At 39.9% G+C, this 27,239-nt stretch overlaps 1 protein-coding gene across 6 annotated transcripts in view; it reads right to left on the minus strand.

Annotated features, from left to right (window-relative positions):
- The window catches only part of LOC123508982 (kinesin-associated protein 3-like), a 224,708-nt gene that overhangs the window by 86,414 nt on the left and 111,055 nt on the right, over positions 1-27,239 (minus strand). For all 6 annotated transcript variants that reach the window (XR_006676061.1, XM_045263086.1, XM_045263084.1 and 3 more), the window contains exons 7-8: positions 1,684-1,872; positions 81-243 (exon numbers count right to left, since the gene is read on the minus strand). Coding sequence is in view for 5 of the 6 variants with exons in the window: in XM_045263086.1 (XP_045119021.1) it covers positions 81-243; positions 1,684-1,872 (352 nt within the window). In the remaining variant the exon portion in view is untranslated. The remainder of the gene's footprint in view (positions 1-80; positions 244-1,683; positions 1,873-27,239) is intronic.

Genomic DNA, 27,239 nt, shown 5'->3' on the forward strand with positions numbered 1-27,239 from the left:
ACACATCATTCACTCTCTTAGTTTATGTAGCTAAAAATACAGTAAAAATTATGCTTCAGTACATAAGATTTTGTACTCACACATAAGAGACACTAGCTTGGGAAGAAGTCCAACCTTGATCATTTTTGCCCTCAAGCCAGAATCAAAAGATAGATTTAGCAGCAGCCGTATGGTAACGTTGAGCAAGTCACTATTGTCAGTAGATACAAGGCGGCTCACCTTCTCTACAATGTTGAGGTCAGCCTGTAGGATGGGATGAGAAGATTGACTAGCAAACTAGACTCAAGAAACATGATGGAATGGGAAACCTAATTAAGAAAAAAGAATAATAAATAAATAAATACTTGAACTCTTTCAAATATGAGGCTTTATGACACTTAACCTCTAGTATTTAATTATTCTGTTTGATTCTACTCTACACTCTGGTATTCAAGTAAGCTTTTTTTTTATTTTCTTCTCAATGTCCTTGGTCAGTGGCCACTTGAAAAACATAATGGAATGCAGATATTGACCAGAAACATGAAAAGTAACTGCACAGTATATCCAGGTTTATCATTGCACAACACTCCATCCCACATAGTAACATTTGTCATTTTAAAACAAAACCTATTAGCATGAAGGAAAAAATCTATGAAACTATTCCTAAACCTCCATCTCTCTTCCTAGTAAAATAACATGCAATCATTACAATCCAATTTCTAGAGGAAAACGACATCCCAAGTAAATATCGTCTATTAACTAACAATAGAAAATAGTGAGCAATTTTTCTAATACTAAAATTATCTTTGTCATTTCATTTTACCATATTGATGGGCATACAAGACGTACCGCCATTTCAGCAGGTCAAATTCAGGAAAAAAGTTTTTAGTGTATTTAAGCATATACTGTTAAAAGCAATCTAGCAGCACATTACACATGCAGAAAACATTGCTGCAAAAGCAATCTCATCATCAAGTTCTGGCCAATGTGGGTCTGGACAACAATGTTCACTTGGTTCTGCTGTCACTTGACACATATTTTTTCTGTAGGTGATGACCCAAAGCCCTCGCTGCTCTGTTGCCATGCTCCTTGGCATAATGTATCACTTGTAGTTCATAGGATATTGTGTAGCTCAATCTTTTTCCTCTTGGTGCCATAACAGTAGTGGTGTTCATGTGTTTTGTTGTCACTGAATCTGATCACATGTAGATAGCCTTAGCAACAGCTCCCCCTGATGATGTTTTCTCACTATTGTTGTTGCAGATTTATCTATCTTCTCTTTTTCACAATCAACTTTCTATTTTTTCCTTTCTTTCACTATCAACTTTATGACCATGAACTTGGTGTTACTCCTCATAACCAGATGGTATTCAGTTAGGGTTCTGATCAGATGATATTTATAAATATGGGTAACAGCCTTTCAGATTAGATTGTTTTCATTTTTATGATAATTCTTTTTTAAAAATAATAAGATTGGTAATAATAATAATAATAATACCAGAAATAAAATAATGATGCATGCAGTTAGGATAGGCTGAAGTACTGATCATAAGCTAGATTAGTTACATTGAGGAAAAGATTTCATTATGGGAGGTCTCAACTTTGAATATTAGATGCAGGGCAATTTTTTTTTTAGCCATAATTTTGAGGAAAAGGTGCGTACTAAATGTTGCCAAATACGGTCATTTGTAGCTAGCCCCTTACCATATCATCCTTGTTCTCCATATAGCAAGACAGCTTCTTCAGGAATGACACCACCAGGAGGAGTAGGTCAGGTGACTCTCTCTCTTGCATCCGCACCAGAAGACCCACAATGTTCTTCCGTCGCATCTTCTCCTCCACACGCACATCTTCCGCGATGTTGAGCAGCAGATATGTACACACCCGCAGCACCTGAGCAAAGGATGGCAGGGTGATGGACAGGATCTCCTCAGTCACCTGCCTGACCTCCTCTGTGGACATGCTGTTGACCTCTCTGTTCTGGACTGCTGTGTTTATCATGGACCTGAACTGACCTCCGTATTGACTATAGTCTTCCAAATCTAAGGAGGAGGTAGTAGACACCTACCGATACCACAATACAGTGGTACCTCGACACACGAATTTAATTTGTTTTGTGACGATCATTGTATATAAAAAAAACGTATATCAAATCAATTTTTCCCATAGAAATTAATGGAAATAGAATTAATTGGTTATTGTGATACAAATTTACCCCGCAAAAAAATTAACATGCTTTAAATACCAACCTAATACAGCAATACTCCGCTTAACGAACAGGATACAGGGTGTCAAAACTCTTCATAGAGTGAAAATTCGTTACGTGGATGTAATTTTCCCATAGGAAATAATGGAAATAGGGGGGATGAGTTCTGGGTTGGTCCCCAACATACTACATGGGTTAAAAAATAATGATATATATTTCTATTGGCTTTTTACAAACCTTGCCCCCAATAAAGGATTGTTTTGTAATGCATAAATTGAAATCTTACATGGAATACCAAAAAATAAAGCAGAGATGAGATCGGCCACAGATGAGGTAGAGACTCACGGTGACTTGGCCGCTTCTTTTTCTTCTTGTGACTCTTTTAGGTTGCGTGTTGCTTTCAACACGATATCAAATTTATGTTTCCACTCTTCTATTGCCTGCTCAGTGCCACGGAGTCGATCCTCATGGCATGAGCGTATATGTATACAGTAATACTCCGCTAAACCCTTAAGTTCCGGCGATCGTATATGAACGATTGCATCAGTGCGTCCGTAGCGACGGCGATCGTTCCCATAATCAAAAATTTTCGTGCCTCATGTTTGAGCTCAACGGGCGGTTTCTTGAGTCAGATGGCAAGTGGAAGTATCTGGCTTCTTTTTCCACCCGTAGTATTGCCACTAGCTCTGTATATTTAGGGGTAACGAAGCTATTCTCCCATTCTGAGGGCGACACTTGGCAACCTCAGCGACCCGCCGTGTCAGAAGCACCCTGATAAGAGCAAAGAGACATCTCAGTTCATAACTCACTATGGAACAAGACAGATAATTTTTATTTAGCAGTGCTTCTGAGCCTGACTACAGTGACAGTGATTATGAGGAAGAAACTGAAGAAAGCGAAGACAGCAGTAGTGAAGACTCGGAAAATGATTCAGAGGATCCACCTGTTTTCTCAGAACAGGGAGATGACAAAGATAGTGGTGATGGATAACAGATTCCAAACATCGTATTGAGAACTCAGAGTGACTCATGGAGACACAGGTGTGCCTCTCATGTTCTGGGAAGACGATCAAGGGGGCATGTGTGTGTGTGTGTTTCACTGTTTGATCTGCTGCAGTCTCTGATGAGACAGCCAGACGTTACCATACAGAACGAGCTCAGAGCTCATTATTTCCAATCTTCGGATAGGCCTGAGACCAGGCACACACCACACACCAGGACAACAAGGTCACAACTCCTCGATTTACATCCCATACCTACTCACTGCTAGGTGAACAGGGGCTACACGTGAAAAGAGACACACCCAAATATCTCCACCTGGCTGGGGAATCGAACCCCGGTCCTCTGGCTTGTGAAGCCAGCGCTCTAACCACTGAGCTACCGGGCGTGTGTGTGTGTTTCACTGTTTGATCTGCTGCAGTCTCTGACGAGACAGCCAGACGTTACCATACGGAACGAGCTCAGAGCTCATTATTTCCGATCTTCGGATAGGCCTGAGACCAGCACACACCACACACCAGGACAACAAGGTCACAACTCCTCAATCTACATCCTGTACCTACTCACTGCTAGGTGAACAGGGGCTACACGTGAAAGGAGACACACCCAAATATCTCCACCCAGCCGGGGAATCGAACCCCGGTCCTCTGGCTTGTGAAGCCAGCGCTCTAACCACTGAGCTACCGGGTGTGTGTGTATTTACTTACCTAGTTGTATTTACCTAGTTGTAGTTTTACAGGGCCTGGGCTTTATGCTCGTGTGGCCCCGTCTCCATATCTACACTTATCCAATCTTACTTTAACCAGGCCTTATGCTCGTGTGGCCCCATCTCCATATCTACACTTATCCAATCTTACTTTAAAAGTGTGCACACTCGTTGCAGACACTACTTCTTCATCTAAACTGTGCCACGTCTCAATACATCTCTACGGGAAACTATATTTTTTAATATCTCTCAGACATCTTCCTTTTCCCAGCTTTTTACTATGCGATCTTGTGCTTCGGATGTCATATTCTTCTCTCAGGATCAGTTTCTCATTATCCACTTGATCCATTCCATTGATCAATTAATAAACTTGTATCAGGTCTCCTCTTTCCCTTCTTTGTTCCAGGGTTGGTAGATCCATAGCCTTTAGTCTCTCCTCATATGTCATCCCTTCAAATTCTGGAACCATTCTTGTAACTATTCTTTGTAGCCTCTACAATTTCCTTATGTGTTTCTTTTTATGAGGGGTCCACACTACTCCTGCATATTCCAATCTGGGTCTTATTATAGTACTTATCAATTTCTTCATCATTTCTTTGTCCATGTAGTGATATGCTACTCCAATATTCCTTAGCAAATTATGTTTCTCTAAAAATTCTATCAATATGGCTTACTGGTCGATTGTTTTCTTCCATCATCACTCCTAAGTCCTTATCCTTTTTGACTTTCTCCAGTTCTACTCCATCTCCCATCTTATAGATTCCCACAGGTCGTCTTTCACTCTTTCCCATTTCCATGACATGGCTTTTGTTCACAATGAATTCCATTTCCCACTTCTTACTCCATTCCCAGATCTTATTTAGGTCTTCTTGCAGTATTTCACAATCCTCCTTTTGCTTTATAACTCTGCACAGTTTCGTATCGTCCGCAAACAAATTTATGTAGCTGTTCACTCCTTCTGGCATGTCTTTAATATAAATGAGGAAAAGTATTGGTGCCAATACTGACCCCTGTGGCACTCCGCTTTCTACTACTCTCCACTTGGACTTCATATCTTTAATTACCGTCCTTATTTCTCTCCCCCTCAAATAATTTTCTATCCATCTCAATGTGCTTCCTTTTAAGCCACCCTTCTCCTCTAACTTCCACAGTAATCTTGCATGTGGCACTTTGTCAAATGCCTTTTTTAAATCCAAATAAATGCAGTCAACCCATCCCTCTCTCTCTTGTACTCTATCAACTATTCTAGAATAGAAACTCAATAAATTAGTTACACAAGACCATCCCTTTCTAAAACCAAATTGGCTATTTGATATTAATTTGTTGTCTTCAAGGAATTCGATCCATTGTTTCTTTATTATTCTTTCACACATCTTGCATATTACACTAGTTAGTGATACCAGTCTATAATTTAAAGGTTCTTCCTTCCTTCCGCTCTTATATATGGGAACCACCTCAGCTCTTTTCCATTCTACTGGTACTGTTCCATTTTCTATTGAGTATTTTATGATGTTGTATATAGGACTTGCTAGTTCTTCCCTACATTCTTTCAGTATTCTGCCTGAGACTTCATCCGGTCCCATTGCCTTCTCTTCATCCAGTTCCTTCATTAACTCTTTTATTTCAAGCTTGGTTACTTTAATCTCTTTCATATAGATTGTCTCTCTATTACTCTGTGGCCTCTCAAATTTGGATTCCTTAGTAAAGACCTCCTGGAATTTTTTATTTAATAGTTCTGCCATACTTTTTGGGTCTTCCACCATCCCGTTCTCTCCTTTTAACCTTTCTATTGATTTTTTTTGCCTAATTTTTCCATTCATGAATCTATAGAACAATTTTGGTTGCTCCTTACATTTTTCGACAATGTCTTATTCAAAGTTCTTTTCCTCTTCCTTCCTCACCTTAACATATTCATTTCTTGCTGCTTTGAAGTTTTCCTTATTTACTGGATTCCTATTTCTCCTCCACCTTTTCCATGCTCCATCTCTTTTCTCGTTTGCCTTGGCACACCTTGCATTAAACCAATCTTTCTTTCCTTCTTCTTTAGGTCTATATTTTAGGACATATTCCCTGACTCCTGTTTTGTATATTTCCAAAAATAAGTTATATTTGTCTTGTATTGTTTCTGAGTTTTCCATCTCCTCCCAGTCTATGTTTTTAAAATAGTTCTTGAGATTTTCAATATCAGCCTTTCTGTAATTTAATCGGTCTCCTTTGTATGAATCGTCTCTATCTTCCTTTCCCTCTTCTATTTCTATTTCTAATATTGCATGGTCACTCTTTCCCAATGGGCACTTATATCTTATATCATCATTCATTTATATACCCCTTGTAAAAACTAGGTCCAATCTCGCCGGCTCATCGTTTCCTCTGAATCTTGTGCATTCCTTTACTCTCTGGTCCATCACATTGTCTATCATTAGGTATATTTACCTATTTGTATTTACCTATTTGTGTATTACAGGGCCCGAGCTAAGCTCTCTGTGTCCTGTCTCCTTGTCCATTCCTGTCATATCTCTCTTTCATCTGGTTGACACACACCACGTCAACAACATCGCTGCTCAGTTTATTCCACTTATCAATGCTACGATGCGGGAAACTGTATTTTCTCACGTCATTTAGACAGATGTCCTTTATTAGCTTTTTTCCATGTCCTCGGAGATGATTACTTGTGGTCACCTTTATCAACTCTCTATCCAGTATGTCAATCTTGTTCACCAATTTATACATAGTTATCATGTCTCCTCTTGTTCTTTTCTCTTCTAATGTGGTCAACCCCAGCTTCCTCAGTCTTTCCTCATAGTCTAACTCCCTGAGTCCTGGTACCATCCTTGTTGCCAGCCTCTGTACCCTTTCCACCTTCTTCACATTTTTCTTCATATGCGGTGACCAGACACATGCTGCATATTGTAACTGGGGTCTTATTAAGGTACATAATATCTTCTTCATCATTCCTTCATCTAAGTAGTGGAATGCAAGGCCAATATTTTGAAGCATGTTGTATGTTTTCCAAAAAATCTTGTTAATGTGTTTCTCTGGTGACAAGGTGTTTTGTACGGTTACTCCTAAGTCTTTCTCCTCATTGGTCTCTTTAATTTTCTCATCACCTAGCCTGTTATCCCTGTTTGGTCTGTATCTACTTCTTCCCATTTTCATAACATGGGTCTTGTCTATATTAAATTCCATCTGCCACTCCTTACTCCACTCATATATTTTATCAAGATCTTCCTGTAACTTGTTACAATCTTCCACATTCTTTACTCTCCTCATAATTTTAGTATCGTCCGCGAACATGTTCATATAACTGTCAATTCCTACTGGCATATCATTAACATAAATAAAAAACATGATGGAATCCAGCACTGACCCTTGTGGAACTCCATTGGTTACCTTCTTCCACTCGGTGTTCCTTCCTCTCACCACTGTTCTCATTTCTCTTCCCATTTAAGTAATTTTCCATCCATTTTGCTAGTTTATCATTTACTCCTCCAATCATCTTTAGTTTCCACATCAGTCTATTGTGTGGTACTTTATCAAAGGCCTTTTTCAAGTCCAGGTAGATAGCATCCACCCATCCCTCTCTATGTTGTCATATGTCAGTCACTCTTGAATAAAAACATAATAGATTGGATACACACGATGTTCCTTTTCTGAAACCAAACTGCCTTTCATTCAGAATGTTTTCACTTTCTAGATACTCACTCCACTTAGCTTTAATTACTTCTTCACATACCTTGCGCAATATACTAGTCAACGATACTGGTCTATAATTTAGTGGTTCCATTCTACTACCATTCTTATATATAGGCACAATGTCAGCTCTTTTCCACTCTTTTGGGACTAATCCTGTTTGTATGGAGGATTCCACAATATCAAATACGGAGTTCAACAATTGATCCTTACATTCATTTAGCAACCTCCCAGTTATGCCATCAGGCCCCATTGATTTATTAATATCGAGATTGTGTATTTACTTATTTGTATTTACCTATTTGTGTATTACAGGGCCCGAGCTAAGCTCTCTGTGTCCTGTCTCCTTGTCCATTCCTGTCATATCTCTCTTTCATCTGATTGACACACACCTCGTCAACGATATCACTGCTCAGTTTATTCCACTTATCAATGCTACGATGCGGGAAACTGTATTTTCTCATGTCATTTAGACAGATGTCCTTTATTAGCTTTTTTCCATGTCCTCGGAGATGATTACTTGTGGTCACCTTTATCAACTCTCTATCCAGTATGTCAATCTTGTTCACCAATTTATACATAGTTATCATGTCTCTTCTTGTTCTTCTCTCTTCTAATGTGGTCAGCCCCAGCTTCCTCAGTCTTTCCTCATAGTCTAACTCCCTGAGTCCTGGTACCATCCTTGTTGCCAGCCTTTGTACCCTTTCTACCTTCTTCACATTTTTCTTCATATGTGACCAGACACATGCTGCATATTCTAGCTGGGGTCTTATTAAGGTACATAATATCTTCTTCATCATTCCTTCATCTAGGTAGTGGAATGCAAGGCCAATATTTTGAAGCATGTTGTATGTTTTCCAAAAAATCTTGTTAATGTGTTTCTCCGGTCACAAAGTGTTTTGCACGGATACTCCTAAGTCTTTCTCCTCATTAGTCTCTTTAATTTTCTCATCACCCAGCCTGTAATCCCTGTTTGGTCTGTATCTACTTCTTCCCATTTTCATAACATGGGTCTTGTCTATATTAATTAAATTCCATCTGCCACTCCTTACTCCACTCATATATTTTATCAAGATCTTCCTGTAACTTGTTACAATCTTCCACATTCTTTACTCTCCTCATAATTTTAGTATCATCCGCAAACATGTTCATATAACTGTCAATTCCTACTGGCATATCATTAACATAAATCAAAAACATGATGGGACCTAGCACTGACCCTTGTGGTGGTTACTTTCTTCCACTCACCACTGTTCTCATTTCTCTTCCCATTAAGTAATTTTTCATCCATTTTGCTAGTTTATCATTTACTCCTCCAGTCATCTTTAGTTTCCACATCAGTCTATTGTGTGGTACTTTATCAAAGGCCTTTCTCAAGTCCAGGTAGATAGCATCCACCCATCCCTCTCTATGTTGTAGTATGTCAGTCACTCTTGAATAAAAACATAATAAATTGGATACACACGATGTTCCTTTTCTGAAACCAAACTGCCTTTCACTCAGAATGTTTTCACTTTCTAGATACTCACTCCACTTAGCTTTAATTACTTCTTCACATACCTTGCACAATATACTAGTCAACGATACTGGTCTATAATTTAGCAGTTCCATTCTACTACCATTCTTATATATAGGCACAATGTCAGCTCTTTTCCACTCTTTCGGGACTAATCCTGTTTGTATGGAGGTTTCCACAATATCAAATACGGGGTTCAACAATTGATCCTTACATTCATTTAGCAACCTCCCAGATATGCCATCAGGCCCCATTGATTTATTAATATCCAGATTGCTTATAATTTTCCTTACATCTTCCTTAGTAACCATGATGTCCTGCATTTGCTTTATTTCCATAGGCCTTCTTCCCATAAAATGCTCCTCCTTTGTAAACACTTTGCAAAAGTTGTCGTTCAAAATTTCAGCTATATCTCCAGCATCTTCATATACTTCTTCCCGTTTTTACCTTTTCTATTGCCTCCCTTTTATTTAGTTTTCCATTTATGAATTTGTAAAACATTTTGGGTCACTATCACAGTTTTCCACCACCCTCTGTTCATATTCCTTCTGTGCTGTTCTCCTTACTTCAACATATCTATTCCTTGCTGTTTTGTAGCCTTCCTTTGATAATACATCACTGTTTTTCTTAAGTTTCTTCCATGCCTTTTCTTTGTTCTTTTTTGCTTCTTCACAATTTCTATTAAACCACTGTTTATTATTTAAAGTCCTCTTTCTGTAATATGGCACAAACTTTTTCACAGCAGAGTTATACAAATCCATAAATTTATTGTACTTCAATTGCATATCTTTTTCCTGGTATACCACGGACCAGTCAATTTCATTAAAGAACTCCTTTATATGGTTATAATTTGCCCTAGTATAATTTATTTTTTTCCTCCCTGCGTTCCACAATCTTATTCGTGCTTAATTCAGTATCCAGCTCAAAGCTTAGGACATCATGGTTGTTTTTCCCAAAGGGACATTCATGTTCAATTTCCTCTTTTAGAGAGATTCCCCTGGTAAACACCAAATCCAACCTTGCTGCAACATCTTGTCCCCTGCACCTTGTTGGTGATCTCACCCACTGTGCCATCAAGTTATTTGTTGCTACCTTTAACAATTCTTCTGCCCATTCACCACCATTCACCACTTCGTAGTCTTCCCACACTATTTCTTTGCAATTAAAGTCTCCAAGTATCATCACTCTATCCTTTCTGTTGAGTTCTTGCTTCATTCTGTCTAGAGTATTTCTCATCACCATTTGGTACTGTTCATATTCCCAAGCACTGGTTCTGGGTGGTATGTATACTGTTATAATATTAATGTCCCTCTTGCCATCTGTTATAAGCATACTTATCACTTCCTCATTTCTCTTACTATAGTTCACCTCCTTCACTATCAGATCTTCCTTAGTAAGAACCATTATACCACCACCTCCTTTATTTTTTCTATCATTTCTCCATACTTTGTAATGTTTTACAACAAACCAGTCTAGCTTTATTTCGGGTCTTAGCTTTGTTTCCACTACACACATTATGTCCAGTTCGTTATTTCTTAGGTAATCCATACATTCTAGCCTCTTAGACAGAAATCCATCTATGTTCGTGTAAGTCACTTTTATTCCATTCCTAGGATCATTCTTCCATGTAATGCCTATTCCGTCTGTTTTATCCACCACTTCTTTAGCCTTCCATTTCTCATCCTCCAATAAAACTTGGTCTTTTCCTCCTCTGTACTTTCGTCATTCCTCTCTTTCACTTCAGATACAAGCTCCTTCATTTTCATTCTCTCATCTTGTGACATATTTCTTCTTATGTAAATTGTTTTGGTTTCCTCAGAGTCCTTAAGTTTTCAAGCCTCCCTCAACAAGGCCTCCGCTGCCACCTGAGACTTTAATTTCAATTTTAATGGTCTATTCTTGCCTTCCTCAAAAGCTCCCAATCTCACACTTTCTTCTACCTCAGCATATAGGTCCTCTTCTTCCACAGAGATCTTGTTCAGTAAAGACTTAATCCTGTCATTTTCCTTATCCCTCCTGTCCTGCCAGTTCCTGTTAGTTTCTTCCCGCAATCCTATTATGATCACACATTTTTTCTTTTCAGCAATATCTCTCACCACATACTCATTTTCCTTTAGTGCCTTTACCATTTCCCTTTGCATTATCCCTTTATTTTCCTCTTCCTGCTTTTTTACTATCTCCCTAAACGACCTTTGTACCTCCTGATGTTCGTGGTTCATTTCTTTCATCCTGGTATCAATTAGATTAAGACATTCCTCTTTCTTCAAGTTCCCTTCGGATATTTTTATCTCCATTTCCATGAGTTTAGCCTTCATCTCTTCACATTGTTTCCTTAGTTGTTGGTTTTCTTTCTCCATCTCTACTTTTCCTTCAATAGCTCTTTATTTGCTAGCGTTAACAAATAGATCTCTTTTTTGAACGAATCATTCTTGGCTAGAACTCTATCCAGTTTTTCTTCTATTGACAAAATGTTTAGGAACTTACTTTCCAGTGCCTGGATTCTTGCATCCATATCAAGTTTCTGCAGTCCTTTTGGCGTAGTAATAAAACCTTCAAAGTCTCTAGTTTGCCTGGACGCCATTTTTATTATTGTTAGCCGATTACGGCCAGAACGATCACCGTCCACACTCCCCTCTCAGGGATCACTCTCCATATCACTCACTTTCAACACTAAGAGACAGTACGACATTAACGGACACTAACTTAGAGTTACCCTAGCCCTGTAATACCATAGGTATTTTCTTTCTTCCCGTCCACAGCTGGAGATAACCCATCCTCTCTCAGCGACGGCGACGGCGACGACGTGTGTGTGTGTGTGTGTGTGTGTGTGTGTGTGTGTGTGTGTGTGTGAGAGAGAGAGAGAGAGAGAGAGAGAGAGAGAGAGAGAGAGAGAGAGAGAGAGAGAGATACCTACATGTTATTTGCTTGAAACTTGATATGAAAAGGGTGAAGAATTCTCTCTCTCTCATTGAAGTGTACAATTTCTCTTCCAAGATGAGAGAGAGAGAGAGAGAGAGAGAGAGAGAGAGAGAGAGAGAGAGAGAGAGAGAGAGAGAGAGAGAGAGAGAGAGAGAGAGAGAGAGAGAGAGAGAGAGAGAGTGTGTGTGTATTTGCGCGGTGTCATCGCTCACTGAGCTGTTTCTGCTTGACGGATCACACAGCGGGCGGAGGAGGAATCCTTGATAAGGCAATAACTAAACTTTCAGAGGTCACATCGAGCTAGAAAGTACATCATTGTATTCAAAATAACAGAGAAAATAATTATTAGTATTCAAACAGTCTTCTGACAATTTCTAGGTTTACCATTTTTACCCGTCATGGGATATTGGAAAACAGTTTAATCACCGGAACATAAGGGTTAATGAACGTTCATCTAACAAATTTCCGGTTTAACGTACTATATAAAGCTAGACCAAAAAGTCTGCATAACATACAACCACATCCGTTTTAGCAAATTTTCTGGGTTTGAATTTGCCGGGTGAGGGACCGAACATGACAGCTTCGCTGTGATTGTCTGGCTCCCCGCCTGTCTCTAGCACTCCTGGAGCTGGATCCAAGATTCTTTAACAACCTCAGAGTAACCTCCTGCCGCGAAATGGCTTCCATGAACGCTTGGAGGGATGGTGACGAGGTTGCTCTGAGGTTGCTGGGAACACCACCTCTGGGGGTGGTGTTACTGTCTTATATATGCAATTATGTTCACAAAACATTTCTATTAGCTTTTTACAAACCTTGCCCCCAAGAAAGGATTGTTTTGTAATGCATAAAGTGAAATCTTACATGGAATACCAAAAAATAAAGCAGAGATGATGAGATCGGCCACAGACGGCAGAGACTCCGGTGACTTGGTCACTTCTTTTTCTTCTTGTGACCTTTTTAGCTTGGAGTGTTGTCTTTCACCACGATATTAAATTTGATTCCACTCCTCTATTGCCTGCTATAATGGATATCACATCTTAGTACAGTGCTTACTCCAATTTTGTGAGTTAAAATTTTGCGATATGCCAATTTTGCGACCAAGGACCAAAAATTGCCACTTTTAAAATTTGCCCATCTTGCTCCTTTCTCCCGGTATTGGAAGTGGTGACGGGAGAGAGAGCATTCCCGCAAATTATATATTACTGTATTATATAGGCAATATTTTATTAATTTATTCATATTTATCATATTATACTATATTATTATCATATTTATATTATATTTATCATAGTTTGGTGGTTTTTGGCTAGTTTTCATAAAAATCTGGCGGTAATTCAACGAAGCTCATCTGGCAACACTGCCCCGCTCCCTTTCGCCTTCCATTTGTTTACGTAGCTACACCTCCACAGAGTTCTCTCTGCAAATTTGGAGGAATCCTTGTGCTTGACTTTGTGCGACATGGCGCCACCAACCAAGAAAAACATTAGGCTAACTTTGGAGCAGAAGATGAAGATAATTAAGATGAAAAGAAATGGAAAAAGGAACTGTGATATTTCCAGAGAGTTTGGTGTGGGAGAATCAACTGTGAGAATGGTGTTTAAAAACAGTGAGAAAATTGAAAAAGCTGTAAAAACCTATGGAGGACAGATTTTTTATTCTCATAGCCATTGTACAAACACTGTGATCATTCATATGGAAAGATACCTGGCTCAATATATATGTGATATAAATATAGGCAAAATATTAGGAAAATATTGAGAAATTAGGTGACCATGGACAAGGGGTCCACCATATTCAATTTTTCCCATAGAAATAATACATCCAATTTTCTGATTTCCAAATCTGCGACTCACAATGCGGCCCCATTTCTCGCAAAATTGGAGTAAGCACTGTATTCATATACGCTCATGCCATGAGGATAACCTGAACTCCGTGGCACTGAGTGATATTGAATTACTAATGAAATACTGCCACTCACTGCCACGGAGTCCAGGTTATCCTCATGGCATGAGCGTACATGAATACTAAGATATGGTATCCATTATATCAGGCAATAGAGGCGTGGAAACAAATCTAATATCGTGGTGAAAGACAACACGCCAAGCTAAAAAGGTCACAAGAAGAAGAAAAAGCGGCCAAGTCACCGGAGTCTCCTCCGTCTGTGGCCGATCTCATCATCTCTGCTTTATTTTTTCGTATTTCATGTAAGATTTCACTTTATGCATTACAAAACAATCCTTTCTTGGGGGCAAGGTTTGTAAAAAGCTAATAGAAATACACATAGTAATACTTCGCTTAACGAACGTTCGTCTAACAAATTTCCCGGTTTAACATACTATATAAAGTTAGACCAAAAAGTCCGCATAACGTACAACCACATCCGTTTTAGCGAATTTTCTGGGCTTGAATTTGCCGGGTGAGGGACCGAACGCGGCAGCTTCGCTGTGATTGGCTGGATCCCCGCCTCTGTCTCAAGCGCTCCTGGAGCTGGATCCAAGATTTTTTAACAACGTGAGAGCAACCTCCTGCCGTGAAATGTCATCCATGAATGCTCGGAGGGACGGTGACGATGTTGCTATCAGGTTGCTCGGAGGTTGCTGGGAACACCACCTCTTTTTACAAACCTTCCCCCCAAGAAAGGATTGTTTTGTAATGGATAAAGTGAAATCTTACATGGAATACCAAAAAATAAAGCAGAGATGAGATCAGAAACAGACGATGCGGAGATTCGCTGCGACTTGGCCGCTTCTTCTTCTTGTGACCCTTTTAGCTTGCGTATTATTCTCATCATGATGTTTATGTTTTCACTCCTCTATTGCTTGCTATAATGGATATCATATTTTAGCATTCATATACGTTCATGCCATGAGGATAACCTCGACTCCGTGGCACCGAGTGATAGTGAATTATTAATGAAATACCGCGATATTTCATTAATAAGCTAAAAGGGTTACAAGAAAAAGAAGAAGCGGCCGAGTTGCAGTGAGTCTCCGCCTCGTCTGTAGCCGATCTCATCTCTGCTTTATTTTTTGGTATTCCATGTAAGATTTCACTTTATGCATTACAAAACAATCTTTTCTTGGGGGCAAGGTTTGTAAAAAGCTAATAGAAATGTTTTGTGAACATAATGCATATATAAGACAGTAACACCACCTCCAGAGGTGGTGTTCCCAGTAACCTCAGAGCAACCTGATAGCAACCTCGTCGCCATCCCTCCAAGCGTTCATGGATGCCATTTCGCAGCAGGAGGTTGCTCTCACGTTGTTAAAGAATCTTGGATCCAGCTACAGGAGCGGTAGAGACAGAGGCAGGGAGTCGCCAGCCAATCACAGCGAAGCTGCCGCGTTTGGTCCCTCACCTGGTCCCTCACCCGACAAATTCAAACCCAGAAAATTCGCTAAAATGGATGTGGTTGTACGTTATGCAGACTCTTTGTTCTAACTTTATATAGTACGTTAAACTGGAAATTTGTTAGACAAACGTTCATTAAGTGGAGTACAGTGATCCCTCGTTTATTGCAGTTAATGTATACTAGAACCCCCCGCGAAAAGTGAAAAACCGCGAAGTAGGATTTGCCCCCCCACCTCCCCTCTAGGAATTTTCGTGTATGTGTATGTGGGTACCAGAATGTTTAAAATATGTAAACAGTATTTATACTTTACATATACAGGAAACCCCCGTTTAACGAAGGTTCACACAAGGAAATTTCACTACAACGAAGGTTTCATTTTACTACCATCTGCTCGTTTAACGAACACCAAACTCGCTTTAACGAAGTTTAATCCAGGAAATTTTTTCCAAGTTTGAAAGCCCTGCCATATCACGCATGCCGACAAGCTTTTGAATACACCAGGAGCCGCAAATACTAAGGCCTGCCTCAGGAGAAATCCTGGGACACCTGTAGAATCAAGATCAAGATCAAGATCAAGCTTCTCGTGGACAGCACATGCACCACTCACTCCCATAACAGCGTCAGCAGCAGCTCGTCTTCACTCGCTCAACTTACCACCAAAACGCCCTGCAATGTGGTCTACGTTCCTAAGAAGACCAGGAAGTCTCTTACTCTCAAAGTGAAGCTGGATATTATTCACAGACACGAGAGGCGAGAAAACTATAGCATTGCTGGCCCCCATTTTTACTCCATATACTGTCTACTATTTTCAAGTCAGCAGACTCTATTAAGAAGGCTGGTGAGACTGTATCTTCCTTGCAAGCTAAAAGAACCACCTGAACTCGTGACTCTACAATGGATAAAATGGAAAGCCTTGTGGAAATGTGGTACATAAGTTTTGTATGCGGTACCATGATGCGCCCTTTGTATACATTCCACAGGTTGCTGGTTAGTGTCTTTCCCGTCTCACTCTCCCTCCCTTCATAAATTTAAGATCATCAACATTATGAAATTACGTACATACATACATTAGTGTACATTATAATGACTTAAATTAAATTTAGCTGCCTAAATGTTAAATTTCATAATTTTTACTTTCATTAAACCTTTCACTGTATTATGATGCACTCTCGCTTTGCTTACTCTCAATGGAAGTTCAAGTCAGGGGTTAAACTTGTTATAATCGGTTCGCTTAATGAAGTTTCGCTTAACGAAGTGTTTTTTAGGAACGTAACACCTTCGTTAAGCGGAGGTTGCCTGTACAATAGTTTTACCAGCAATGAGTGCCTTCCCCCTGCTCAATGACACTGCTCACTAACCAGGTGCTTCACAGGTACACCAAAGGTCAGCAGAAACTTCTGACCCACTCCATCAGGTTGTTCTTGTCTACAATCATGTATTTTCGGTGACTTGTTTCTGTTGACTCTATCTCTGGTGCATTGTCATTTTTAAAACTTGATTGTGATGTGGTGTGGTAGTTGTCGTAAAACAGGGGTAGCATGGAGACACCTGAGTCCATTATGAAAGTGTATTTACGGTAGCACAATACACAACAAGTGTAAACCGAGCGAAACGAGAGGCAGGAGGCGAAGCGTGTCGCCATGCTACCCCTGTTTTACGACAACTACCACAGTGGTAGGTTTGGTTGGTGGTGGTGCTGGTGGTGTTAGGGAGCACGGTGGTGGTGGTGGTGGTGGTTATCAGCCGTTCCCTCTCCTAGCCTCGCCCCATCGCCTCCCTCCCTCCCCACTTGCTCTTTCCTTTCCTTCATCTTTGCCTCTGTCAGCTTCTTCATCCTTATTTTGTCCTTCTTACTAAGTCCCATGCTTGCTGTTTTGGTAGAATAAAAAAATCTACCAATAGAAAAGGCACAAACACGAGCAAAAGTAGGTAGAGTGGTATGTAACAGACGCAAACATCCTTCCCGTATTGCGTTCTGCAGGTCATTGGGTCACTTATCTGACACTCAAGCATCGTCTAGTCCGTCAACCGTCTAAAATCCAACACATATGTAGCATATGGAGACACCTGAGTCCATTATGAAAGTGTATTTACGGTAGCACAATACACAACAAGTGTAAACCGAGCGAAACGAGAGGCAGGAGGCGAAGCGTGTCGCCATGCTACCCCTGTTTTACGACAACTACCACAGTGGTAGGTTTGGTTGGTGGTGGTGCTGGTGGTGTTAGGGAGCACGGTGGTGGTGGTGGTGGTGGTTATCAGCCGTTCCCTCTCCTAGCCTCGCCCCATCGCCTCCCTCCCTCCCCACTTGCTCTTTCCTTTCCTTCATCTTTGTCTCTGTCAGCTTCTTCATCCTTATTTTGTCCTTCTTACTAAGTCCCATGCTTGCTGTTTTGGTAGAATAAAAAAATCTACCAATAGAAAAGGCACAAACACGAGCAAAAGTAGGTAGAGTGGTATGTAACAGACGCAAACATCCTTCCCGTATTGCGTTCTGCAGGTCACTGGGTCACTTATCTGACACTCAAGCATCGTCTAGTCCATCAACCGTCTAAAATCCAACACATATGTAGCATATCAGCTTATTCCACCACTTCTAAGTGAGACAAAACAGACCATAACTATTTGCACATAAGACTTAATTAAAGTCCACCCAGAGCTTTAAATAGCAATCGCCTCGCGTCCCTTTAACCCCTTCCCCAACAATTTTTTAGTTAAAAACGTTTCTTTTTCAGACAAATTTTTTTTATTTTGATTCTATATAGTATTTTTCATGCTGATTATGAAAACAGCTTGTAATTACTGTTTTTCCCCATTTTTGTGGTTAACTTTTTTATTTTGAAATTACCTTTGTAGACATATACGAGTTAACTCGTCTTCCTATAAACTCCAAGCTCTCCCCTCATCTCCCTCCTCCTCCTCCTCCTCATTTGTCGAGAAATATTCATTGTCTGATGAACTGGCAGTGTCATCAGAAGTATTCAAGTTTTTGAAGGAAGGTTCATATTCACTATCTTCCTCAGAACTAGACATTTGGGGTGTAAATTATTTGAAAAGGGTATGAAAAATGAGTGGTAATGTGAATGAAAACAACATCCATGTGACGACAGTGGTTGCTGGAGCAAGTCTAGTAAGAGCGTTCTTGAAATCCCACCGCTCCTCCCTGTCGCTTGTGTGACTGGAACCCCCCCAAACATGCAAAGAGTACTTCATACAGGGACGGATAAGGCCCTTATACAGAGTAAGCAGTTGGAGGGGCAAGAAAAACTGGTGGAGACGCCTCAGAACACCTAACTTCATAAAAGCTGTTTTAGCAAGAGATGAGATGTGAAGTTTCCAGTTAAGATTATGAGCAAAGGACAGACCGAGGATATTCATTGTGGAAAGGAGACAGTTGAGTGTCATTGAAGAAGAGGGGATAGTTGTCTGGAAGGTTGTGTCGAGTTGATAGATGGAGGAATTGAGTTTTTGAAGCATTGAAAACTACTAGATTTTCTCTGCCCCAATCGGAAATCTTAGAAAGATCGGAAGTCAGGCGTTCCGTGGCGTCCCCGCATGATCTGTTGACTTCCTGAAGGGTTGGTCGTCTCTGAAAAAACGTGGAAAGCTGTCGGGTGGTATCATCAGCGTAGGAGTGGATAGGGCAACAAGTTTGGTTAAGGTCATTAATGAATAATAGAGAGTGGGTGACAGGACAGAACCCTGAGGAATACCACTATTAATAGATTTAGAAGAACAGTAGCCATCTACCACAGCAGCAATAGAGCGGTCGGAAAAAAAACTTGAGATAAAGTTGCAGAGAGAAGGATAGAAGCTGTAGGAGGGCAGTTTTGAAATCAAAGCTTTAAGCCAGACTCTATCAAAAACTTTTGATATGTCTAATGCTACAGCAAAAGTTTCACCGAAATCTCTAAAAGAAGATGACTACTAGAGAGTACTAGACATGAGGCTAAGGAAATGGTATATTCAGGCAAGGGAAGGAAAATATTAAGTGTCATGTATACAAACAGAGATGGGTTTACATCAGGAATGTTAGAAGTGAAAAATTACATACTGGAAAAGGACCAGATGTGGTATGTATAACAGAAACAACGATAAGCGAAGACATCCAAGTAAATTTTAATCAGGAGGCATATACTGTTTGCAGGACATACAGAAGGGGGAAAAGCATGAAGAGAAGTATTGATAATGGCTCAAGAGGATATATATGTGGAAGAGGTACAATACAGGGATGGACTGGCAGAGGTTTTAAGCCTAACAATTAGGACCAAGGGGAGGAAAAGGAACAGTATCATAGAAACAGATGTGCCACCAAAGACTAATACATGGAGGATTGATGTACACAAAGAAATGCAAAATGAAGTGCTAAATTGCTTGAACAATATGTTAAGAAAGGACAGATAAGTGCTACTTGTGAGGGATCTAAACTTCAAACATGTAAACTAGGAAGAAATATTAAATGTAAACAGTCATGCTGGATGCTGGGGGAAAGAAGTGTTACAATTGGCAATGGTAAACACAATGGGCCAATGGGTAAAGGACTATACAAGGTATAGAGGGAAAGAAGAACCATCTATGATGAATTTGATAGTCACAAAAAATAAAAACAGAGCCTTGTCCAACCATTAAATATCACACCCAATAAGAAAAAGTGATCATGTGGTTCTAGAAATTAAATTAGAGGATCAGAAAATTTTGAAATGTAATGGACAAAAACAAAGAAGATTGAATCACGCCAAGACAAATGTTGATGGATTAATAAAAAACTATGGTAGTATTGACTGGAATGAAACTATGCAAGGCAAGAGAAGTATAAAATATTAATATCCTAGACAAGTACAATGAGGTGGTAGAGATATGTTCTCATATACACAGTAAAAGAGAGCAAACACACGTGGTATAATGCTATATGTGCAAAAGCCAAGAAGTGTAAGGATGCAGCTTGGAAGAAATAAAGGAAGCAGCAAAATGAAGAAAATAAAAAACAGTATAAAAAGGCACAAAACAAATACATGTATATCAGAATAAGAAGGAAGGAGGAGGGAAATTTTGAAAAGGATGTAGTGAAGAGATGTGAAAAGGAACTCAAGCTTTTTTATAAGCATGTAAATGGAAAGATGATGAACAGAGAGACCATCACTAAGTTAATTAAGGGAAATAAGATATATGAAACTACAGAAGAAATGAGTGAACTTATGAATGAGAGCTTTAAATCAGTATTTAATGAAGAGGGAGATTTCACAGAAGCGACGCAGGAAGGATTAAAAAGCATTGTGGTGCATAAACAAATAATTAGCGAATTGCTAGAAAAGGTGGATGTAACAATAGCAATTGGTGGAACCAATTTGGGATGTGATCAACAGAGCTCTATAATGAAAGGCAAAGTACCAAGGGAATGGAAAATAGCAAATATAGTCCTGATATACAAAGAAAGAATGAGTCCTTAAATTATTGACCAGTGTCATTGACTAGTGTTGTGGGAAATTATGATTAAAGAAAAATGGTTAGAATATCTGGAGGAAAATGAAATTCTAAATAACTCCCAATTTGGATTTAGAAAAAGATCCTGTAAAATAAATTCACTTATCTTTTAAACAAGAGTAATAGATGAGATACAAGGGAAGAAGTGGATGGATGGGTTGACAAGACATTAAAAAAGGCTTTTGACAGAATACCACATAGATGATGTTTATGGAAGAAAAAAAAAAAAAAAAAAAAAAAAAACGCACTGGAGGAATACAGGTAAATATCTTAAACTGGATGATGGACTACTGAACAGAAAGAGAAATGAGGACAATGATAAGAGATACCCCATCAAGTTGGTATCAATAATGTTCCAAATACAGTATATATTAACAATATACAAGAGGGCTTGAATAGCTACATTAATTTGTCTGCAGATGATGCTAAATTCTTGAGAGTAATAAGGAACAATGAGGAGCCATAAGTGGACATTATAATTCAATACCAAGAAATGCTATGTGATGGAAATGGGTAAAAGTAATGGAAGGCCTACATGGGAATACAAAATGGGAGAAGTTACAATGAAAAGTTGGGATATGAAAGACCTGGGAGTGATTATACAAGACACCTGACTCCAGAAAGACATAAATGGGTTATTTGCTTCAACCTACGATGAGGGTATTTTGATACCATGGATAGGAGTACTGCCATTGGTGGCATGGATACAACCCACAAAGAATAAAGTTAGACAAGTGCTGGACTTCAGAGAACTGAATGGCTATGTGTCATGTCACACTGGGGATAATGTTACTGATGTGTATGCAGAAACTCCCACGAAATGGCAACAGATGAGAGAAGCCTCAACCACTGTTGATCTGAAGTTGGCCTATTTACAGATTCATGTGGCAGAGAAACTGTGGAGGTATCAGATGGTGAAATATGATGGAAGAATGGAATGCTGCATCTCTTTCTATCTCCTATCACTATTTTTATGCTAACTGCTCTACTGATCTTGCTAACTGCATGCCTCCCCTCCTCCTGCAGCCTCACTGTACAAGGCTTTCTTCTTCCTCTCATCCCTATTCTGTCAAACTCTCTAATGCAAGAGTTAACCAGTACTCTCAATCATTCATACCTTTCACTGGTAAACTCTGGAATTCCCTGCCTGCTTCTGTATTTACATCTTCCTACGACTTAACTTCTTTCTTTTAAGAGGAGGTTTCAAGACATTTGTCCCTATTTTTTGGCTAATTCCTTTAAAATCTTTTATGAAACCTGCAGTTTCAGTGGTCCTTTTTCAAATGTTTCACTGCCCTTGGCAGGTCTCCCTCTTGCAAAAAAAACATTACTTGACAAGGTTGGGATTCAGGTTGAAATAAGCCCTGAGAATTATGACAAGAATACGTAAAACTATGCTGGAAAAAATAAAGGATGGGGAGACTGGCACAAGTTCATACACTGATGATATTATAGTGGATGAGACTGTGAGACTGTGATGACAGCAGTTAAAGTTGTTGAACATCTGACAAAGTTTGGCTTGGCTACAAAACCACCATAACTGCTGGAGGGAGGAGCAGCATTAGACTTAAAACTGGAAAGAAATATATCAGGAGAGTTGATCTTTAAGAGAGGGAATGAGATTCCAGAGGTGGAAGAAGAACTGAGCTGGAGTTAATTGTTCTCAGCCAGCGGAAGGTCAGTGGGCCATAATCCCATTGCAGGATGGATTTGTGTATTGTGCAGTTACATTAAAAGGAAAGCAGAAGGGTTGAGATGGGATGACAAAGTTGGACAAGAGACAGTGGAGATGATGAAAGATATTGTGGAGAGTGCAATGAGAAAACCCAGTGAGAGGGAGATGATATGCACCAAAGTTGGAAAGAAGGGTCATGTAGTATGATCCTAGTAGCATTGCAACAGGAGTAGTGTTAAAAATTTAAGACACAGAGATCAAAGATGCAACCTAGTTGAGAAAAAAAGAGGAGACTGGACACATCAATGTTGCTGAATTAGATGCAGTGCTGAAAGGAGTCAATCTGAGAGTGAAGTGGGACTTTAGGGAGGTTTTAGTTTGCACTGACTCAGTTACATTGATGGGGTGGTTGAGGTCAGTATATTCATCAGAAAAATGCATCTGAACGAAAAGACTTCTGAGACAATTGTAAAACAAAAGCTGGAAATGATATAGTTGATGGAAAGCACGGAAAAAAAAAAAAAAAAAAAAAAAAAGGCCCACTTGAGTGCTGGTTCTCTAAAAAGTGTAAAAGCATCAGCCAAAGTTGGGGAGAAAATGCCTCAATACCTCCCTCTTAAAAGAAGACAAGTCGTAAGAATTCGGATATACAGATGCAGGGAGGGAGTTCCAGAGTTTACCAGTGAAAGGGATAAAATGATTGAGAGTAATGTTTAACTCTTGCATCAGAGAGTTGGACAGAATAGGGATGAGAAGAAGAAAGCCTTGTGCAGCGAGGCCACAGTAGGAGGGAAGGCATGCAGTTGGCAAGATCAGTAGAACAGTTAGTATGAAAATAGCAATAAAAAATAGAAAGAGATGCAACATTCCGGCAGTGAGAAAGAGGCTAAAGACACTTAGTCAGAGGAAGGGAGTTGATGAGACGAAGAGCTTTTGATTCCAACGTATCTAGTAAAACTGTGTGACTGGAACCTCCCAAACATGCGAAGGCCCTTATACAGAGTAAGCAGTAGGAGGGGCGAAAAAAACTGGTGGAGACACCTCAAAACACCTAACTTCATAGAAGCTGTTTTAGCAAGAGATGAGATGTGAAGTTTCCAGTTAAGATTATGAGCAAAGGACAGACTGAGGATATTCACTGTGGAAGAGGGAGACAGATGAGTGTCACTGAAGAAGAGGGGATAGTTGTCTGGAAGGTTGTGTCGAGTTGATAGATGGAGGAATTGAGTTTTTGAGGCATTGAAAACTACTAGATTTTCTCTGTCCCAATCGGAAATCTTAGAAAGATCGGAAGTCAGGCATTCTGTGGCGTCCCTGTGTGATCTGTTGACTTCCTGAAGGGTTGGTTGTCTCTGAAAGGACATGGAAAAAAGTAGGGTGGTATGATCAGCGTAGGAGTGGATACAGCAAGAAATTTGGTTAAGGTGGAAATTCGTTAATTTGGTCAAAAAAATTGAAAAATTGGAAACTTGGTACTTGGGTTCGTCTCTGGAGAGGGAAGCCATGGCCGAAGTTGCCAGGCACATAACGCACTGCTTACCTGGTAATGGCGGGTTTAAAGGGCCGGCCCTTTCAATACCCAAGCGCATACGCCTTTTTCTTCTAGTCTTTGTTTTGCTTGTATTTATTATTTTTTTTGAGCTGTTTTATTTATTTTTGCGTGATGTACGATAGTTTAGTATCAGACAGTGAGGGTGAGGAAGACGCTACTCCCTCAGTACCAATCGATACAGCCTTAGGGAGTGCGCGTGCAGCCTAACTGTTGATCGATTTACACGTGTTGGGTTCCCAAATTGTGACAATGCCACGTGTAAGGCCATGATGTAACATGGCATGAAACTATCTAAACAGCCACTACCAGCCTCCAAGCAGTTGTCAAGGGATTATGTAAGTACATATCTGAGTTTGGTACATATTGGAGTGAGTTATTATTTTTTTTTTTTATACCATGTGGGCTTTTCACAGGAATTTATGGGCTAAAGGGGATACTTTTTAGGGTACCTCCTATCTTAAAGCCCACCTGCTAGGAAACCGTTGCCCCGAGTGAGGAAGCGAGTTATGTGGGGGTTTTGAAGATGTTCACAGAAAAATGCGTTTTTCTCGACTTTCAGTTTTTCGCATATACTGTTGAATAACTTTTTCAGTAATTGGTCAATTTCAAAAATTTTTGCAGCAAAATGATCATCTTAACAAATGCCAGCATGATAATGCATGAACTCACTCAAATAAATTTACAACAGGCTTATAAACTCAAATTTTGATGAAAAAAAGGTAACAATTTGGCGTGTAATGAAATTGTTATAACATAGGTTATGTGTATGCCGATGCTAACATTTATTTGTTGTTATGTATATTATATGTGGTTAAGAGGAAATTGCCACACTGTTATTAGTTTTGATTTTATAATGGTATTTTGAATTATTTTCTTATCGCCGAAAAAATATTCATTGCAAAAAAACTACGCCACATTTGTGTACCAAATTAACACTGAAGACGTACACCATAAACGTACACCTTGTGTATAAATATTATCGAATTCGGTGAAAAAATAGCAATGGGAGAGCCAAAAAACCGATATTGATATCGAGTCATCGAATTACCACCTTAAGAACGTCATTAATGAATGATAGAAAGAGAGTGGGTGACAGGACAGAACCCTCAGGAACACCACTGTTAATAGATTTAGAAGAACAGTGGCCGTCTACCACAGCTGCAATAGAGCAGTCGGAAAGGAAACATGAGATAAAGTTGCAGAGAGAAGGATAGAAGCCGTAGGAGGGCAGTTTTGAAATCAAAGCTTTGTGCCAGACTCTATCAAAAGCTTTTGATATGTCTAACGCTACAGCAAATGTTTCACCAAAATCTCTAAAAGAGGATGACCAAGAATCAATAAGGAAAGACAGAAGATCACCAGTAGAGCGACCTTGACGGAAGCAATACTGGTGATCAGACAGAAGATTGTGAAGTGACAGATGTTTGAGAATCTTCCTATTCAGGATAGATTCAAAAACTTTAGACAAGCAAGAGATTAAAGCTATAGGACAATAGTTTGAGGGGTTAGAACGGTCACCCTTTTGGAACAGGTTGAATGTAGGCGAACTTCCAGCAGGAAGGAAAGGTAGAAGTCGATAGACACAGTTGGAAGAGTTTGGACAGGCAAGGTGCAAGCACGGAAGCACAACTTTTGAGAACAATAGGAGGTACCCTATCAGGACCATAAGCCTTCCGAGGGTTTAGGCCAGCAAGGGTATGGAAAACATCATTATGAAGAATTTTAATTGTAGACATGAAATAGTCAGAGGGAGGAGGAGAGGGAGGAACAAGCCCAGAATCATCCAAAGTGGAGTTGTGAGCAAAGGTTTGAGAGAAGAGTTCAGCTTTAGAGACAGAAGAGATGGCAGTGGTGCCATCGGGATGAAATAAAGGAGAGAAAGATGAAGAAGTGAAGTTATGGGAGATGTTTTTGGTCAGATGCCAGAAGTCTCGAGGGAAGTTGGAGTTTAAAAGATTTTGACACTTTCTACTTATGGAGGAGTGTTTGGCATGTTGAATAACAGACTTGGCATGATTCCAGGCAAAGATATAAAGTGCGTGAGATTTAGGAGATGGAAGACTTAAGTACCTTTTGTGGGCAATCTCTCTATCATGTATAGCACGAGAACAGGCTGAGTTAAACCAAGGTTTGGAAGGTTTAGGTTGAGATAAAGAATGAGGAATGTACACCTCCATGCCAGACACTATCACCTCTGTTATGTGTTCAGCTCAAAGAGATGGGTCTCTGACACAGAAGCAGTAATCATTCCATGGAAAATTAGCATAATACCTCCTCAGGTCTCCCCAGCTGGCAGAGGCAAAACGCCAGACACACCTTCACTTTGGGGGATCCTGAGGAGGGACTGGAGAAATAGGACAAGATATAGAAATGAGATTGTGATCAGAGGAGACCAACGGAGATGAAAGGGTGACAGCATAAGCAGAAGGATTAGAGGTGAGGAAGAGATCAAGAATGTTGGGCGTGTCTCCAAGACGGTCAGGAATACAAGTAGGGTGTTGCACCAGTTGCTCTAGGTCATGGAGGATAGCAAAGTTGAAGGCTAGTTCACCAGGATAGTCTAGTGAAGGGAAAGGAAAGCCAAAGCTGGTGGTGAACATTGAAATCTCCAAGAATGGAAATCTCAGCGAAAGGGTAGAGGGACAGAATGTGCTCCACTTTGGAAGTTAAGTAGTCGAAGAATTTACTATAGTCAGAAGAGTTAGGGGAAAGATAAACAGCATAGAAGAATTTAGTTTGAGAGTGACTGTTAAGTCGAAGCCAGATGGTGGAAAACTCGGAAGACTCAAGAGCATGGGCACGAGAGCAAGTTAAGTCACTGCACACATAGACATAACATACAGCTTTCAAATGAAAATGAGAATAAGAAAAAGTAGGAGGGAACAGATAAGGGGCTACTTTCAGTTGCTTCAGACAGCTGTGTTTTGGTGAGGAAAAGAAGATGAGGTTTAGTAGAGGAGAGGTGGTGTTCTACAGAATGAAAATTAGATCTAAGACCGCGAATGTTGCAGAAGTAAATGTAGAAAAAGTTGAGGGAGGTGTCAAGGCATTTGGGGTCGTGAACAAGAGAGGCGTCTGACCTGGGGATATTTTTGGTTCTCTCCCCAGACGGGGACTCCGAGGCGTTATAAGGAGTTCCCATTTTTCTTTTAAATTTTGATTTTC

The sequence above is a fragment of the Portunus trituberculatus genome, chromosome 25, assembly GCF_017591435.1.
Source record: "Portunus trituberculatus isolate SZX2019 chromosome 25, ASM1759143v1, whole genome shotgun sequence".
In the NCBI taxonomy this organism is placed as follows: Eukaryota; Metazoa; Arthropoda; class Malacostraca; order Decapoda; family Portunidae; genus Portunus; species Portunus trituberculatus.